This window comes from Rattus norvegicus, chromosome 10, assembly GCF_021556685.1.
Source record: "Rattus norvegicus strain SHRSP/BbbUtx chromosome 10, alternate assembly SHRSP_T2T, whole genome shotgun sequence".
NCBI lineage: Eukaryota > Metazoa > Chordata > Mammalia > Rodentia > Muridae > Rattus > Rattus norvegicus.
The window spans coordinates 48,293,818-48,310,464 of NC_141543.1; the positions used below are offsets into that span (position 1 = coordinate 48,293,818).

Sequence of the window (16,647 nt, forward strand, 5' to 3'; positions counted from 1 at the left end):
AGAGAGCATTCTCATGCCCTTGAAACCAACTTCTGAGAGGTTCTGCTGTGTGTTTAGTTTTGAAAATGATGCTTTCTATGGGTTAGGTCTACTCTTCTAGACAATAAACTTAGTCTCTCTCTCAATGTGTGAGTGCATGTGCGTGTGCACACAGGGGCCAGAAGAAAGTGCTGGACCCTCTAGAACTAGAGTTACAAACAGCTGTGAGTTGCCTAAGGTGGGTACTGGCAATTAAACTCTATAGTCTTCTGGAAGAGCACCAGATGACATTAATCACCAAGTCATCTCTCCAGGCTTGTGGATAGTCAACTTTTGATTTTTCTCAATTTTTCCTGAAGAGATTGGAGACTATGTCTTTGAGGTCCATAATGTGCTGGTTTGAATATGCTTAGCCCAGGGAGTGACACTATTGGGAGGTGTGACCTTGTTGGAGTGGCATTGTTGGAGGAAGTGTGTCACTGTAGGGGTGGGCTTTGCGATCCTCTTCCTAGCTGCCTGGAAGACAGCAGTTTTCTCCCGTTCACCTTTGGAACACAGAGCCATGCCTACCTGGATGCTGCCATGCTTCTGGCCTTGCCTGAACCTCTGAACCTGTAAGCTAGCTCTGATTAAATGCTGTCCTTTTTAAGAGTTGCCTTGGTCATGGTGTCTCTTCACAGCAATGGAAATCTTAACTAAGACAACGAGTCACAAACTATGTGGTTTGATCCAGTGAGAGTACTAGAAAGTCTGAATCCAGTTTGTCCCAGGACAAGGCAGGGAACACTTATCCACCCTCTGGTCTCATCCCTCACCGAAAGTCCACAGTCCAGCCTGCAGGTCTACCCTGACTTGCTGTCCATGAGGTGTAGTGACTGAGAGGGACTTGCCCAGGGGGAATCTCTGTTCCTCACGTGTTACCAGAGCACATTTAGCAACCTGGGCTGGTTTGTTCTTTTCTAACTTTGTCTCTCAGCTGTTTGGTCACACAGGCAGGAAGGTTTTCCTAATTCCTTATTGGCAACTGCAGTTTCCCCTCAAAGCAGCTGAAAGTTAACTGCTGAGGTCACCCTGTTAGCTTTCTGGGTTATTTTTATTTATGTCTCTCAGCTATAAACTGTTCTCTTGACCTTCTCCTGGCCACAAGTGCCCTACTTAGTGTCGAAAGCCTTTTCCGGACATTCAAGTAACTGAGGAAAGTGGTGGGGTACGGCGTCTGCCTTGGGGCCAAAAGCTGATGACTTCAGCAATCCAACTGTCTCTTGCTATTCTGGAGCCAAATGGCTTCTAGCTGCTTAAATCTCTCTTGCTATTCAGGGGCCAAGAGGTGGGTGGCTTCCGGCAATTTAACTCATGCTGATAGCAGCAGGGGATTAGAAAAAGAAACCCAGTTACTTGGGCTCTTTCTCTCACTGCCTGATAGAATTGGGTTAACTCTTTGTGAGCCAGTGAGAAAGGAGAAAAAAGTAAGTCAGGCACACAGATGAGCGCACACTGGATGATTCAGAAATGGCTACACTGAAACTCAATTGTTGCTTTCAGCTTTTTATAGCCTTTTAGACAGAAAGTTCCCTGTGTAAGAAAAGTTACATCATAGATAAAATGTTACACGAAAGGGTAGTTACAGAAGGATGTCGATAGTAAGTTCAAAGAATATGGAATGTAGAATATAATTTCATTCTATAAAATCTTTTTTTTAAAGATTTATTCATTTATTATATATAAATACACTGTAGCTGTCTTCAGATACACCAGAAGAGGGAATCGGATCTCTTTACGGATGGTTGTGAGCCACCATGTGGTTGCTGGGAATTGAACTCATGACCTCTGGAAGAGCAGTCGGGTGCTCTTAACCACTGAGCCATCTCTCCAGCCCCATTCTATAAAATCTTAAGTTCAAAGCAACAGTTTCAATATGGCCTTGCTTTATCATAGTGCACACCTGTGGTTCATCCTGGGCCCTGACCTAGAATGAATGTTTTTCCTTGATCACAAATCGGTCCTAAGTCTCTTTCTCTTCTTACTGTAATTTATGAAAGCTCATTGCATTCCTTATTATGAAGCCTTTACTTACTATTCTCTGAGGTGGGGGGTGGTATTCCATTCTTGATTCTAACTTTATTACATCTTTCTGGCAAAACAACTAAAACCGGTGAGCTCCAGGCTGAGCGGTGCTGGCCACACGCGCTCCGCTCTCCTCTCTCTCTCTCTCTCTCTCTCTCTCTCTCTCTCTCTCTCTCTCTCTCTCTCTCTCACCCAAGCGCAAGGCGGCGCCCCCGCTCCCCGCACCCGCCGGGCCTCCATGCGCCCAGCAAATGGCTCTTCTGCTTGTCTACCTCAAACTTTGGTCTTGCCTAGTTTAAAAAAAAAAAAAGGAGCAGCAGAAAGATTAGGGTTTCTTTAATTAAAAATTAAAAAAAAAAGTTTTCAAAAAAAAAAAAAAAAAACCAACTAAAACCATCTCCTTAAACTTTCCTCCTAAAATTATTTGAATCAAATCAGGAACTCTATAAAGTCATTAATTCATCTGAACAGCATTAATTCGTGAAAGTTCATCTTTATGTTGATCTGTAGGAAACTTGCCCAATAGGGTGGCTATCACCCAGGAATTAATCGCAACAGGCTATAGGCAGTGAGGGCGTTCCGGCGTCCACTCACACCACACCACATAAACGAGGAGTATGGCAATGACCTACATGAGACAGCATGTCAGTAGCAAGAAGCAATCCTGGGATGCAGTCTCTGGGGCTGTGCCTCACCAGAACATACCTATCACAGCCATGCGAGATGGTGGGCCGGCTCCAGTCTCCAGGGAGCTCACTTGCCCACTGCAGCTCTTCCTGCCTGGCATCCAATAACATAGATTTTTAAAAAGAAGACTTATTTTATTTTTGCATATATGTCCATGTATGCTATGTGTGTGTGTTGGGGGGTGGGGGGGAGGATGCCTTCAGAGGCCATCTGGGAATTATAGGCAGGCGGGAGCTGCCTGGCATGATTGCCGAGAAGTGAACTCAGGGTCTCTGCAAGAGCGAGTGCTCTTACCGCTGAGGCACCTCCAACCCCAGGTGAAGGGTGTGTGTGTGTGTGTGTCTGTGTGTGTGTGTGTGTATGTGTGTGTCTGTGTGTGTGTCTGTGTGTGTATGTGTGTGTGTATGTGTGTACATGTGTGTCTGTGTGTGTCTGTGTGTGTGTGTGTCTGTGTGTTTGCTCGTGCACACGTGTGCATAGGCCAAGCTGGCCAGCTGACTGTGTAGTCACAAATGGTCCTGAACTCCTGACCCTTCTGCCTCTACATCCTCATCTGTGCGGAAATGAGAAACATGCACCCCCTTCCCCAGTGGATTCAGTTGCTCTTGTTGCTTTTGAGACTTGGTCTTTCTGTGTAGCCTTTGTTATGTAGACCAAGCTGTTTTAAAACTCACCGAGACTTACCTGCTTCTGCCTCCAGAGTGCTGGGACTAAAGGCATGTACACAGTTTAACGTGGTGCTGGGCATAACCTGTGGCCTGTGAATGCTGGCTAAGTTCTTTGACAACTAAGGCATATCCATCCCTAATTATTAATATGCATTAGATGCAAAAATTAATATCATTCACTGTGAAGTATCCCCAAGTGCGTGGTCATGCCCACCTGCTGCTCCCAGATTAGAAAGAGGGCAGGGGATCTGTGGAGAGGTTAGAGTGCTTAGGGAGTAGTAACCACTTGCAGTCTCTAGCCTCTGCTTCTAATATTTTCTGCTGACTCAGTTGACATACTTTGGATCCAAGACATGTACATAGAGGTGAACTATTTGGGTAGGTGTGAAGTAGGAGCTGCTGACCTGCATAAGCAAGAGAGCCACAGACCCTCAGTGCTGGGCTGGGTGCTCCAGAGGCTGTGCTCTTCTGGAAATGGGAAACCAGGCATCAAGGGAATTGTTAACAGCGTCCTGGGACAGTGCAGCTGTCTCATCGAGACCACCCCAGGATGAAGGCTGGAGGGGAGGATGATGTTGTATGGCTCTGGGAAGTACTTCTCCATCTGTTGGAATATCGAAGCAAGGGCTTGGAGGAGCTGAGAGCAGCCCAGGCACTGAGAGTGAGGGAAGAGGAAGCCAGTGTCTGATAGAGAGTAGTCTTTTTTTTTTTTTTTTTTTTTTTTTTTTTTTTTTTTTTTTTTTTTTTTGTGGTTCTTTTTTTCGGAGCTGGGGACCGAACCCAGGGCCTTGCGCTTCCTAGGTAAGCGCTCTACCACTGAGCTAAATCCCCAGCCCGTGAGAGTAGTCTTGCCACATGAGTCCACAGGATACCCTCGGGATTTGGCATTGATGGGTTCTTTAATGAGCCTTGCCCCAAACTGCCCCCAGACCTGTTCAGGCTGTTGTGTGAAATACAGACACTAGCTAAGCAGTTAACAGTCCTCTATCCCCAAGGACATCAATCAAGAACGCAGGACAAGGGTGAGTTGGGTACTGTGTCTCCTGAGCTCTGAGGAATCCCGAGCGAGAAGAGACCACACTGGAGATAGGGTAGACTGACAGAGTAGATGAGAAGGGCTCCCTGGTGGGAGGGAACGAGTGAATGACTGAGCAAGGAGAGCAGACAGGAGGGCAGCCTCATGAAGACTCTGCTGCTCTTGAGAGGTTCGCTAAGAAATGAGAACCTTGGGAATAAAAAATTTCGGTTCCCCCAGGGAAGCACACTGGGCTCCTGGGAGGAAGCCACTGACAATAAGCCTTCATCAGTGCTGGCCCCCGACTTGGGGAGGGTAAGTCTGGAGCTGAGTCTGCTCCTGGAACACTTAGCTGGAGGAGAAAACAAGGCCAGGGCTGAGCTGGTGTCTGACATTCTTCAAGGTCTCACCAAATACAATGAAACTAACATGGTAACCAATCAAAATTGTTCTAATGTTTTACCCCTACTGATCATATTAGAGGTTACCTAACCCTTCTGGAAAATTCTCCTAGCCCTGCATAAAAGCCCTTCGGGCTGCCACCATTTTGATGAATGGTTGGAGTCTGGGGTCTTTCTTCAGCGATTCTCAGACCCAATCACTCTCTAACTGGAACTCTCTAGCTGGAACTCACTGGGTCTGAAGACGGTCATCTCCCAGGGTTAGGGGCATCTGAGCAAGGGGGCTCCAGGAAGGGAGGCAGCAGGGTCAGACCAGGCAGCTTTAACTGCAGCTCTGGATGGCAGGGTTCTCGGGGAGACTTCTGACCTCCAGGTCTGGCCATCCCCAGCAAGGCTCCCCCCCCCCCTCTGAAAAAGAATGTAGAGTCTCTAAATCTCGAAAACCAGCGGTTTCTAGGAACCGAAACTGAAAGCTGTTCTGGCAGCCGGCCCCTCCCGTCCGGGGGCGGGGAGGCAGGACTTAAGCTTGGAAGTTGAAGAGTTGCGTTAAGGGCCAGGGTGCAGCAGTGTCTGAGTGGGAACCCAGGAACTCAGGCTGCCCTTCAGAAGCTCCAGGCTCTTCTAGTCGCTCTTCCCCACAGGACCCTGTCCCTTCAAACTTCTGTTCTCTTCCTCCTGGCTGTCCTGGGCCCGGATTGCAGTTCTGTAAGGCTTCTGAGCAGGTAGGTGAGGGGCTCCTGCTTGGCCTAACAACCTGCTTAGGGCAGGGGAGTCTGGGGTCAGGTGTTTTTCTGGGGGACTCTGTGCTGCAGGCACCCTCCCTCACTGTCTTCAGGACCAGAGCGCCTGGTGTCTGGCTGAATTGCGTTCTTCCCATGCACCAGCAGAGAAGCCTTTTACCTGCATATCCCTGGGTTTGTGGGTCTTCGGAGGGGGCCTGGTTAAGAGAAAACAGGGTGGATTTTACTCTTAGCTACTGACCAGCGTCCAGGATCAAAACCTCTCACAGGCAATGTCTGTATGTCCCGGAACTATATAAACACAGTGGCTCTTTATTCGGAGCAAATGGAGACTGGGACTTGAAACACTGAGTTCCCAAGGAAACGTTCTGTGTAATTCTCAGTTCAACTATTTTATAACATGTTTATTTAGTGTGTGTGCCCGTGTGTATGTGACGGTCAGAGGACAACCCCCAGAGCTGATTCTCTCCTTCCACAGCCGAACTCACACAGTCCCTGAACTCACATGGTGGCAAGTCTGCTTACTTGTTGAGCCTTCTCACGGGCCCTTTTAAAACAAACTAACAAAACCGAACCAACCAACCAATCAAACGAACAAAACCAAAAAAACCAGAAACCAAAACCACCTAAATAAATAAATAATAAATAGACACAAGATAATACCAGTTTAAGTATTTCATCTGCTTTAGAAAACCTGGCATACTGCAGGCACCAGATCAGTCCTTCATAGAATATTACGGTGTGTTTGTGTGTGCAGGGGGAGGGGGCACTTTAAACACCACCTCGCCAAAGCATGCTGGGTTCAAGGCTGCTCCCACTGACCATGGGGCGGATCCTTACTCTTTCCTGGAATCAGTTGCGCCTGGAAATTCCCAGTGTCCCCCACAATGGTGAAGCGATAGCAACGTGGGGTCGAGACTCCAATAGAGTGTGTGTTCACAACAGTCCTTGACCTCTCAGATCCACAACTAGTTTAGGCTGGTTCCCACATCTCTGGGAGACCCTCTCATGGAGGTTCAGGGTTGCTGGATGAGGAATGAACTGTGCGGAGTACTTTATAGGCAATCTCTTCATAAGTGTGAGTTTTCAATGTTGGCATAATTGAGCTCGGCGAGGTGGCTCACACTTGTAAGCATAGGACTTAGGAATTGGGGGCAGAAGATTGAGTTCAAGTTTCCATAGCGAGTTTTAGACTGGCATGGGTTATATTAGACTGATCTACATTTTTAAATGCATGCGATTTATTAGTCTATAATAATTGCATAGAAGAATGGGCTGTGGGCCAGTGAGCTGGCTTAGTGGGTGAAAGTGATTTGTTTCTAAGCCTGAAAAACCCAAGTTTGACCCCAACAATGCACATGATGGAAAGAACCAGCTCCTGGAACTGGAGAGATGGCTCAGTGGTTAAGAGCACTGACTACTCTTCCAGAGGTCCTGAGTTCAATTCCCAGCAAGCCCATGGGGGTTCACGACCATCAGTAATGGGATCTGGAGCTCTCTTCTGGTGTGTCTGAAGACAGCTACAGTGTACTCACATATATAAAATAGAGAAAAAAGAGAACCAACTCCCACAAGGTTCTTTTAACCTCTGCAAGTGTACCCATTTGACACATCTCCAGCACATTTAAATATGTATATATAAACAATATATACATATAAGTATATATTTGTTAACATTTTAAGTAAATATTTTAAAATGCTTAATAGATTAATAACAAATGAATACATTTTTAATAGCTAGTTAATAACAGGTTGTATCATGGCATATCCACATATGGTTAAGGTTAGTCTTCATTATCTTTCTCTTTGCTGTGATAAAATCCCTTAGGGGAAGCAACTTCAAGGAAGAAGGGTTTGTTGGCTTGTGGTTAGACAGGATACAGCCCTCTACAGTAGGGAAGGTGTGGCCTCAGAGGCGTTCCTCAGCTCAGCTCAGGTATGCACAGTCTGGACAGAGAGAGGCGAATGCTGGCACTTAACTTTATTTCATTCCTTTGTCTTTTTATACTAGTTCTGGACCCCAGCCGGCAAGACGGTGAAGTCTACATCCAGGGTGAGTCTTGTCCCCTCAGGTAATCCTCTCTGGAAACACCCTGACACGTATACTTATCCGTGAGCCTCACAGATGCCCTGGGCATGTCATGATACAATGAAGCTGACACCTGAAATTGGCCGTCATGGATGCTCATGTGATATCACTCCCCCTGTCACCCATAGTTTTTAGTTTGCTTTACTTAAGGCACGGAATTTTGGTGAGTTATGGAATCGGAATAAATACAATAAAACACAGGTCCCTGGGAAGGGTGGCACACGCCGTTTGTCCCAGCCCTCGGGAAGAAGAGGCAGGTAGATCTTTGTGAGCCTGGTCTACAGAGTGAGTTCCAGAACAGCCATAGCTATGTAGAGAGACTCTTATCTCAAAAATAAATTAAAAAAAAATAAATAAAACGTTTCAGTCAGCTGAATCTGTAGAGTAACATTGTAACCTTGGTGAATCATATGGCACAGCACTTGTGAGTGTACATGTGAATGCGTGTGTTCATGTATGAACACGTATGTGAGCTTGCCCTGGCTTCTGTGAAGTCCTCCTCTTTCTGTGAGTACCTTAGATTTCTGAGTCATGGCTCACATGGTCTGGCTCTCCTCCCAGCCCTGGCTGTCCCTCTCTGGTGAGTTTCCTTGTGGGGGGTCCCTTCAGAAGCCAGGGGGGGTCTGCTCCTCTTCTCATGGATGTCTGACCCTTGTGCCAAGAGGTAAACCAGCAGCAGCACAGGTATAAACTGGACAGGGCCCTCAAATAGGGAAGTGTGAGGCTACTTGAACTCCAGGCCAAAATGCTGACCAGCTCACGAAGGAAGCCTTGTCTGCTGAGGCTGTCCACAGCTGACTCTTCCTCCTGGTATTTTGTCAGAGGGATGAGAAAAGCAACTGATCTGGTAATCTGCAGGAAACTAGGGACTTAGGAAGTTGCCCACAACTCACCCAGCCAGCGCTCTGGAGACTCAGGAGGAGGTGTCGGCCCACTCTTTCCATGTGGAGACTGGAGCTGGGCCCCCAGGGTTGAGGAGCATGGGGAGCAGTGCTGGGCTGAAGGCAGGACAGCCTATCAAAAAAGGTGAGCAAGTGGGGCAGAGGATGCTCCCACTGAGAATATGGAGGACAAAAAAAACTGTACCAGAAGACTTAAGGGTGCTCGAGAAGCACCTTCCAGACTGAAGAGCCCTGGATTTCTCAGGTGGACACCTAGTAATTTCATGGGACCCCATGAGTAAATCAGGAAGGGAGCTCCTTTGGGGTAGGGGATTAGTGTTTTTGGTGGTGGTGGTTTTGTTGTTGTTGTTGTTTTTTTTTTTTTTTTTTTTTTTGAGGCAGGGTTTTACTGTGTAGCCCTGACTGTCCTAGAACTCACTCTAGACTAGGCTAGTCTCCAACTCAGAGATCTGCTTACCTCTGCCTCCCAAGTGCTGGGATTAAAGGTGTGTACCACCACCACCACCACCACCTGGCTGGCAGAGAGCTCCTTAAAGGACAGAAGAGTTATGTGAGACTCAGGAAATATATGGTGCTGAGTTTCAAATGCATAGACACACAAACCAAGAAAATAAAACTGGGAGGGAAAGGAGCCACAGCAGTCACTCGTGAGTGGGGTTAAAGACACTGGTCCCACCCAGGGCCTTCCCCCTAGAATGGTGGGCTAAGGTGTTCGCCGTTGTCTTGCTTCTTGAGAGGTGGTGTGATCCTGTGTAATGTTTGGAGTCCTGTCCTCACACTTATATGTCCACACCAGAAGGCCAACACTGTAGTCTGTGGAAGGTGTTTTGTTTTTTTTTTTTTTTTTGCTTACCTGTAAGTGCCGTGTGTAGTTTCTGCACTTCGTATTCTCCATCTTTAAAAAAGTTCTTTTTGAGAAAGTGTAGCCCTCACTGTTGGGCCTGGAGTTCATAGATCCTCTTGTGCTTCTGCCCCCTAGTGCTGAGATTAAAGGAATGTACTACCATGCCCAGCTTCTCATTGTTATGTGTCTACGTGTGTGTGTGTGTGTGTGTGTGTGTGTGTGTGTGTGTGTGTGTGTGTGTTGGGGATATGTACATTGTGTACTGCCCCAGGAGACCAGGAGACGCTGGCAGGTCCCCTGGAGCTGGAGTTACAAGAGGTTGTGAGCCATCTGGTATGGGTGCTGGGAATCAAACCTTATGATATCTTATGAAAGAGCAGTCAGTGCTTTTGATCCCTGAGTGGCACATTCTCCATCCTGCCCCACAAAATACATTCAATCTCATATCAAAGATTTAGTCAAGAACAGAAACATGGTTGAATGCCCATTATGTTGGGACATCTATATTTCCATATCAACCTCTCCATGGCTCAAGGATCTCTTAGAAGGCATGGGAAGCATGTAAAAACTGTAGGATGTCCTGGTGTGCATGCGCGCGCACTTGTGTGTGTGAAATGCTGAATTCTGGACATAACGTGGCTGTTGTGCTTTTGAAATTATTGTAGCTGTGCAATATCACCACGTGACTGGGCCTGCGGGCACGGGGTTGGTCTGGTAAGGTCACATGCCTCCCTGAGGATTTTCACACAGTTGATGGGTGATGAAGGAAAGAGGGACATTTCCTTGAGCCCCTGTAGCTAGTGATACAGTGCACATGATCAGTCACAGTTTTGTAAAGAGTCAAAGGAACCTCAGAAGAAAACAAAAACAAAAACAAAAACAAACGCAGAAGGCTAAAAGCAAACCTATACAAGTGGGACAGTTGGGAAGGGGAAAGAGATCACTTGGACCAGGAGGAAGTCTAGACAGGTTAACAGGGGTGGGGGAGAGTATAATAAAAATGCATGACGTACAAGGATGCAAATGCCACAATAAATAATGATACAGCATGTGTATCATTAACATACACTAAAACTGCTGAGTGTGGTGGTGCACATCTTTAATCCCGGCATTAAGGAGGCAGAGGCAGGCAGATCTCTGAGTGTAGGGCCAGCCTAGTCTATAGAGTAAGTTCCTGGACAGCCAGGGTTACATAGAGAAACCCTGACTCAAAACAAACAGATAAACAAAAATACATATGCTAATAAGAACAAAACAGGAAGATGTTCACAGAAGAACTTCACTCTGTATTTTAATAAGGATAGCAGCAGTGGTAACAGACAGCCCACATGCTGACTTAAGACTGATGGAATTACTTTTTTTAAAGATTTACTTTATGTGTATGCATTCCTCAGTGTCTGTATGTGCACATGTGCATATAAATACTCTCGGAGTCTGGAAGAGGGTTTTGGAATCCCTGAAATTGGAGTTACAGGTGGTTGTGAGCCACTGTGTGGGTGCTGGGAACCAAGCCCAGGTCTCTTGCAAGAACAGCCAGTGCTCTTACCTGCTGAGCTGTCCCCTCTTCAGGCCCTAGTGAGATCATTTGGAAACCATGTGGCTTTGCTGTTGAAGCTGATAGGTAGCCCTGTATTCCTTATGCCATTTGTCTTAGGGTTTTACTGCTGTGAACAGACACCATGACCAAGGCAAGTCTTATCAAGGACAACATTTAATTGGGGCTGGCTTACACATTCAGAGGTTCAGTCCATTATCCTCAAGGTGGGAGCAGGGCAGCATCCAGGCAGGCATGGTACAGGAGGAGCTGAGAGTTCTACGTCTTCCTCTGTAGGCTGCTAGCAGAAGACTGGCTCCCAGGGAGCTAGGATGAGGGTCTCAAAGCCCATACCCATAGCGACACTGACACTTCTACTCCTACAGGGCCTCACCCTCTAATAGTGCCACTCCCTGGGCCATGCCTATACAGACCATCACACCACTGCTACTGAATGTCACTGGGGAAAGGAAGAACACTTTTCACAGTGCAACTAGAACACATAGTCACTGATGGAGAAGTTTGTGTGAACCGAAGACTTGCTGGGTCCTCTGGGTGGGAGCTGGCCTAGACTGCCCCCTGCTCTGAATACACTTCCTCTGGGTAGCCCAAGCAACCAGGAGCAAGGACATTGGTACCCAGTGAGAGTCCTGCCTGACATCCCAGTGTTTCGCTTTGGGGTTTAGTGCTGCAGTAACAGCTGTAGAGCTATCCATGCTCCCCAAGAATGTGCTCATGCCCAGGAAGGCTCAGCTGGCTCTGTAACAGCAGGTTTTGGCGTAGGATAGGCTATGGATCTGAAAGTCTTGACAAGGAACAGTGTTTCCTGTGTGTGCCTGTCTTCACAGCGTCACAACTCCCTTTCCTTTGCAGGTTGCTCCATTGCTCACCAGCATGGAAGAAGGAGTCGGGTTGCCCGAGGATAAACAGTTTGCATGCTTATCCGACGCCGTATTCATTTCCAAAGACAACAGTATTTTATCTGTAGAAGTCATCAAGAGTATTCAGGCTGCTGTGGCGGGAGGGAACGGGGTGGAAGTGGTCTCTATAGTTAAAGAGATTGTGCAGAAAGTATCCAGAACCACAATGAAAATCGCTGTGACTGGGGACTCTGGCAATGGCATGTCGTCTTTCGTCAACGCCCTTAGGCTCATTGGACATGAGGAGGAGGATTCAGCTCCCACCGGGGTGGTGAGGACCACCCAGAAACCAGCCTGTTACTCCTCTTCCCACTTTCCCTATGTGGAGCTGTGGGACCTGCCTGGCATAGGGACCACAGCCCAGAGCATGGAGAGCTACCTGGATGAGATGCAGTTCAGCGCATATGACCTTATCATCATCATTGCTTCTGAGCAGTTCAGCTCGAATCATGTGAAGCTGGCCGAAGCCATGCAGAGGATGAGAAAGAGGTTCTATGTCGTCTGGACCAAGCTGGACAGGGACATCAGCACAAGTACCTTCCCTGAACCCCAGCTCCTGCAGAGTATCCAAAAGAATATTAGGGAGAATCTCCAGAAGGGGAAAGTGAAGGAGCCCCCCATATTCCTGGTATCTATCATGAAGCCTTTATTATATGACTTCGAAAGGCTTAGGGAGACCCTACGGAAAGACCTCTCTGACATCAAGTACCATGGTCTCTTAGAAACCCTTTACCAAATTTGTGAGAATACTATTAATGAGAGAGTAGAGTCCATTAAAAAGATCATAGATGAAAATAACCTACAAAGAGAGTTTGGAATCTTGACTCCAGACAACCTGACAGAGACTCGGAAAGTCTTCCAAGAAATCTTTGGTGTGGATGACCAATCTCTCAGCCAGGTGTCTCGGAGTATGGAAAAGCCAGATACACATTACAAGGCTAGCATAGAGTCCCAGGAGATACAGGGGTACCAACAAGATGGCTGGCCATTGGTTTGGTTGCATCGCCCTGTAATCCAGTTTTTCTCTACAGGCCTTGACCGCGTGCCATGCTGTTTTTACTCTCCTCACCATAGATACACGCAACAGAAAGGTGTACTTGATGAAACTGCTGGCAAAACCAAGAATTTTCTGTGGAAAATCCTGAAAGACTCCATTTCTCATCTTCAAAAGACCTAGACAACTGAGGTCTTCTCCCCAGCCCTGCACCTCACATGTACCCCCAGTTGAGCTAATCCCTGCCCCAGGGGTTCCAAGTTCCTTGAGGTTAATAGGCTGACTCTCCTAATGGTGCCTCATGAGGCACTATAATGGACTTTGGTCTGTACCATTTGTTTGGTTTTACTAATTGAACTATCCGGGATCCCACTGTAAGAGAAATTTCCCTTTTCTAATTGCTCAGAATTTCACATTTGACACAAGCTCACCTTAACGCCTATGATTAATATAGTTCCTCTTAGAGGCCTCTTGGTTTGCTCATATCTCTTTCCTACTTTTCTTCCCTGACTCTGGAGATGGAGTATCCCTTAAGGAATGGGGAAGACCATGGCCAGCAGAGGCCTGTTCTCTGACCCCCTCCTCTGATCTGTAAAGAGGAAAAGGGAGTTAACTCTGGTCCTACTGGTAATGGGATTTGCACAGTGCTGAACAGAAGGGTTCTTGGTGCCCTACACTACCCTCGATGATGTCAGTGGTACCATGACTAGTCATGGTCCCTCACACTCTTGTGCTCCCAGTTTTATATTGGACCTCAACTTCTTCAGCTGCCCCTAACTCTGCAGGCCGCACCCCCATCCACATACACACAGGCCCTTCTCCGGTTTCGTTCTATTTGTGTGGCTTTGTGTTTCCTTAAGACAGGTGCCACTCCGGGTTCTGTCATGTTCCTTTCTCTCAGCCCGGCTTTCAGTAGACATCAGTACTGTCAGCCCTTCTCAGTCTCAGACCTTTCTCTGTCTTTCCCTTTCATCTCTTTGACAGAACAGTAAATGCTTTCCCACTGCCAATTGTTACCAGCCTCACCCCGGAGTGTTTAGTTTGGGCTCATAGTTTGCCAGGACAGCCCATCACAGCTGAAAGTCATCACAATAGGGGCACGGAGCAGCTGGTCCCATGTGTCCTCGGTCAGGAAGCAGAGAGAGATGAATAGGTCTCTTTAGTACAGGTTTGCCTTTTCATTCAGCACAAGACCCCAGCCTATAGAACGATACCATCCACGTTCAAAGTGGGTCTTCCAACTTTCAGGTGTAGTTTCACACATGTGTAGGGAACTGTGGTTTCAGTTTCCAAGTGTAGAAACTCCCTCTAGACATGCCCAAAGGTCCCTTTCCATAGTAATTCTAGATCCTGCCAAATTGACAACCAATATTAACCACACAGGCACTGCGGGTATACAGGGGTTTTATTGGTTAATAGTGGGAAGAAGGTTAGGTGTGGCTTAGTTGTACAGTGTTTTCCTAGCACATGGAAGGCTATGGTTTTGATACCCAGAAAGAAATAATATCTGTTTTGAGATGGAAAGAAAACACCAATTGTTATTTGTTGGGGGGGGGAATATGCACCAACCATACCCTCTTGCTGGCACAGGTACTTTATGAAAAAGCATCACTTAAATGTAAAAGGTGGGTTTACTTTATATGTTGTGGGTAAGGATAGGTTGAACTGAGAAGTCTCACGGCAGTGGGATTGGGGGTGAACCAAGTTCTGCTAAGACTCCCCTTCTGCCTGCTCGTTCTTTTGTTAACGTGGTTCCATGGACTCACAGGAAAGGTCTGCAATGAAATCAGAGGTTTTGTTTCCCATCCTTATGATGTACATGGGTATTCAGAAATAATTCTTGAGGTCACGTTTATAGCACAGATCCCGCTCCAGTAGGTTGACTGTGAGAAAGCAAGCGTGTTTTCTTAAAGCTCTTCTAAGGTTGTATGTGTTGGTTACAGGGACTCTAACCTGGCCCCAGCACTCAGGAAACTGACTGTGATCTCACTGTTAGCCTGGCTGGAGAAGCAGGGTGTGAATTCTGTGTCTTAGGTCACAGATGTAGATTTTCTCTTTGCTGGTTGTATGTACAGATACAGAAATATATGTCCAGGGGTATTATATAGTCATCATACACATTATTCTGTATTGTATGTAACATACATGTGATCTTAATCTCTATGATGGAATAAATCATCACAGTTACTATAGGAATAGATGTGTTATTTTTGTTCTTTATTTTTGATAACTTCATACATGAACACTGTGTTTACATCACCCTACCCTTCTCTTCCCCCATAAAACTACTCCTGCATTCCCTCAAATGTTTTTAATAATGGATTTTAAAAAGATTTTATGCATAGCATTTTAAAATTTTAATGGATTTAAAAATATTTTATGACATATATATGATATCTCTATCTATCTATATCTCTATCTTTCTATGTATCTTTCTATGTATCTTTCTATCTTTCTTCCTATCTATCTTCCTCTCTCTCTCTCTCTCTCTCTCTCTCTCTCTCTCTCTCTCTCTGTCTCTCTCTCTCTCTCTCTTATGTGTGTGTGTTTCAAGATAGGGTTTCTCTGTATATCTACCCTGGCTGACTTTGAACTCACAGAGATCTGCCTACCTCTGTCTCTCAAGTGCTAGGATTAATGGTATGCACTACCACTGCCTGGGAATATATTTTGTTTTTAAGTGTCTGTTTGTGTGCATGTAAGTAATGATGCCTAGGGAGGCCAAAAGCATTGGATTCCCTTCAGGTGGAGTTAGAGGCAGTTGTGACCCATCTGATGTAGTTTCTGGGAACAGTACTTGGGTCCTCTGCAAGAGCAGTAGATGCACACTCTCAAATCTGAAATCTTTTTCCAGCTCCTAATAATGGGTTTTTAAGGTTAAAGTTTCAGGGGTTGGGGAGATGGCTCAAAGGGACAAATACCACTGCACAAACATGAGGAAGGACCTGAGTTTGAATCGATAGCACTTATGTGACACAAACAAACAAACAGTCTTAGGGTTTCTATTCCTGCACAGACATCATGACCAAGAAACAAGTTGGGGAAGAAAAGGATTTATTCAGCTTACACCTCCACCTTGCTGTTGTTCATCATCCAAGGAAGTCAGGACGGAATTCAAGCAGGTCAGGAAGCAGGACCTGATGCAGAGGCCATAGAGGGGTGTTACTTACTGGCTTGCTTCCCCTACTTTGTTCAGCTTGCTTTCTTATAGAACCTAAGGCTACCAGCCCAGGGATGGCACCACCCACAATAGGCCCTCCCACCTTTGGTCACTAATTGAGAAAATGCCTTATAGCTGGATCTCATGGAGGCATTTCCTCAAGGGAGGCTCCTTTCTCTGTGGTAACTCCAGCTTGTGTCAAGTTGGCACACAAAACCAGCCAGTACAATTGACCCCTTGTCAACTTGACACACAAACACATCACTATTAAGCCTTAACCCCTACTTTCTTATTCATCCCCAAGATCTAAATAACTTTAAAAGTCCCACAGTCTTTACATAATAAAATTGCAATCCCTATAAAATATCTAATATCTCTTAAAATTCAAAGTCATTTTACAATTCAATGTCTCTTAACTGTGGGCTCCACTAAAATACTTTCTTACTTCAAGAGGGAAAAATATCAGGGTACAGTCACAAAACCAAAATCAAACTCGAACTGTCCAATGTTTGAACCATCCAATGTCTAGGATCCACTCAAGATCTTCTGGGTTCCTCCAAGGTCTTGGGTCACTTCTCCAGCTCTACATTTTGTAGCACACAGCTTGTTTTCTAGGGTACAGCTGCCTGTTCTCCACTGCTACTGCTGTT

At 46.2% G+C, this 16,647-nt stretch overlaps 1 protein-coding gene across 1 annotated transcript; it reads left to right on the forward strand.

Moving 5' to 3' along the window:
• The first annotated feature begins 5,378 nt into the window (after nucleotides 1-5,378).
• Irgm2 (immunity-related GTPase family M member 2) lies at nucleotides 5,379-15,033 on the forward strand. The gene is given in 3 exon segments (NM_001408748.1): nucleotides 5,379-5,536; nucleotides 7,566-7,607; nucleotides 11,797-15,033. A coding segment is annotated over 1 exon segment (1,203 nt). The 5' UTR covers nucleotides 5,379-5,536; nucleotides 7,566-7,607; nucleotides 11,797-11,817; the 3' UTR covers nucleotides 13,021-15,033.
• The last annotated feature ends 1,614 nt before the right edge of the window (nucleotides 15,034-16,647 follow it).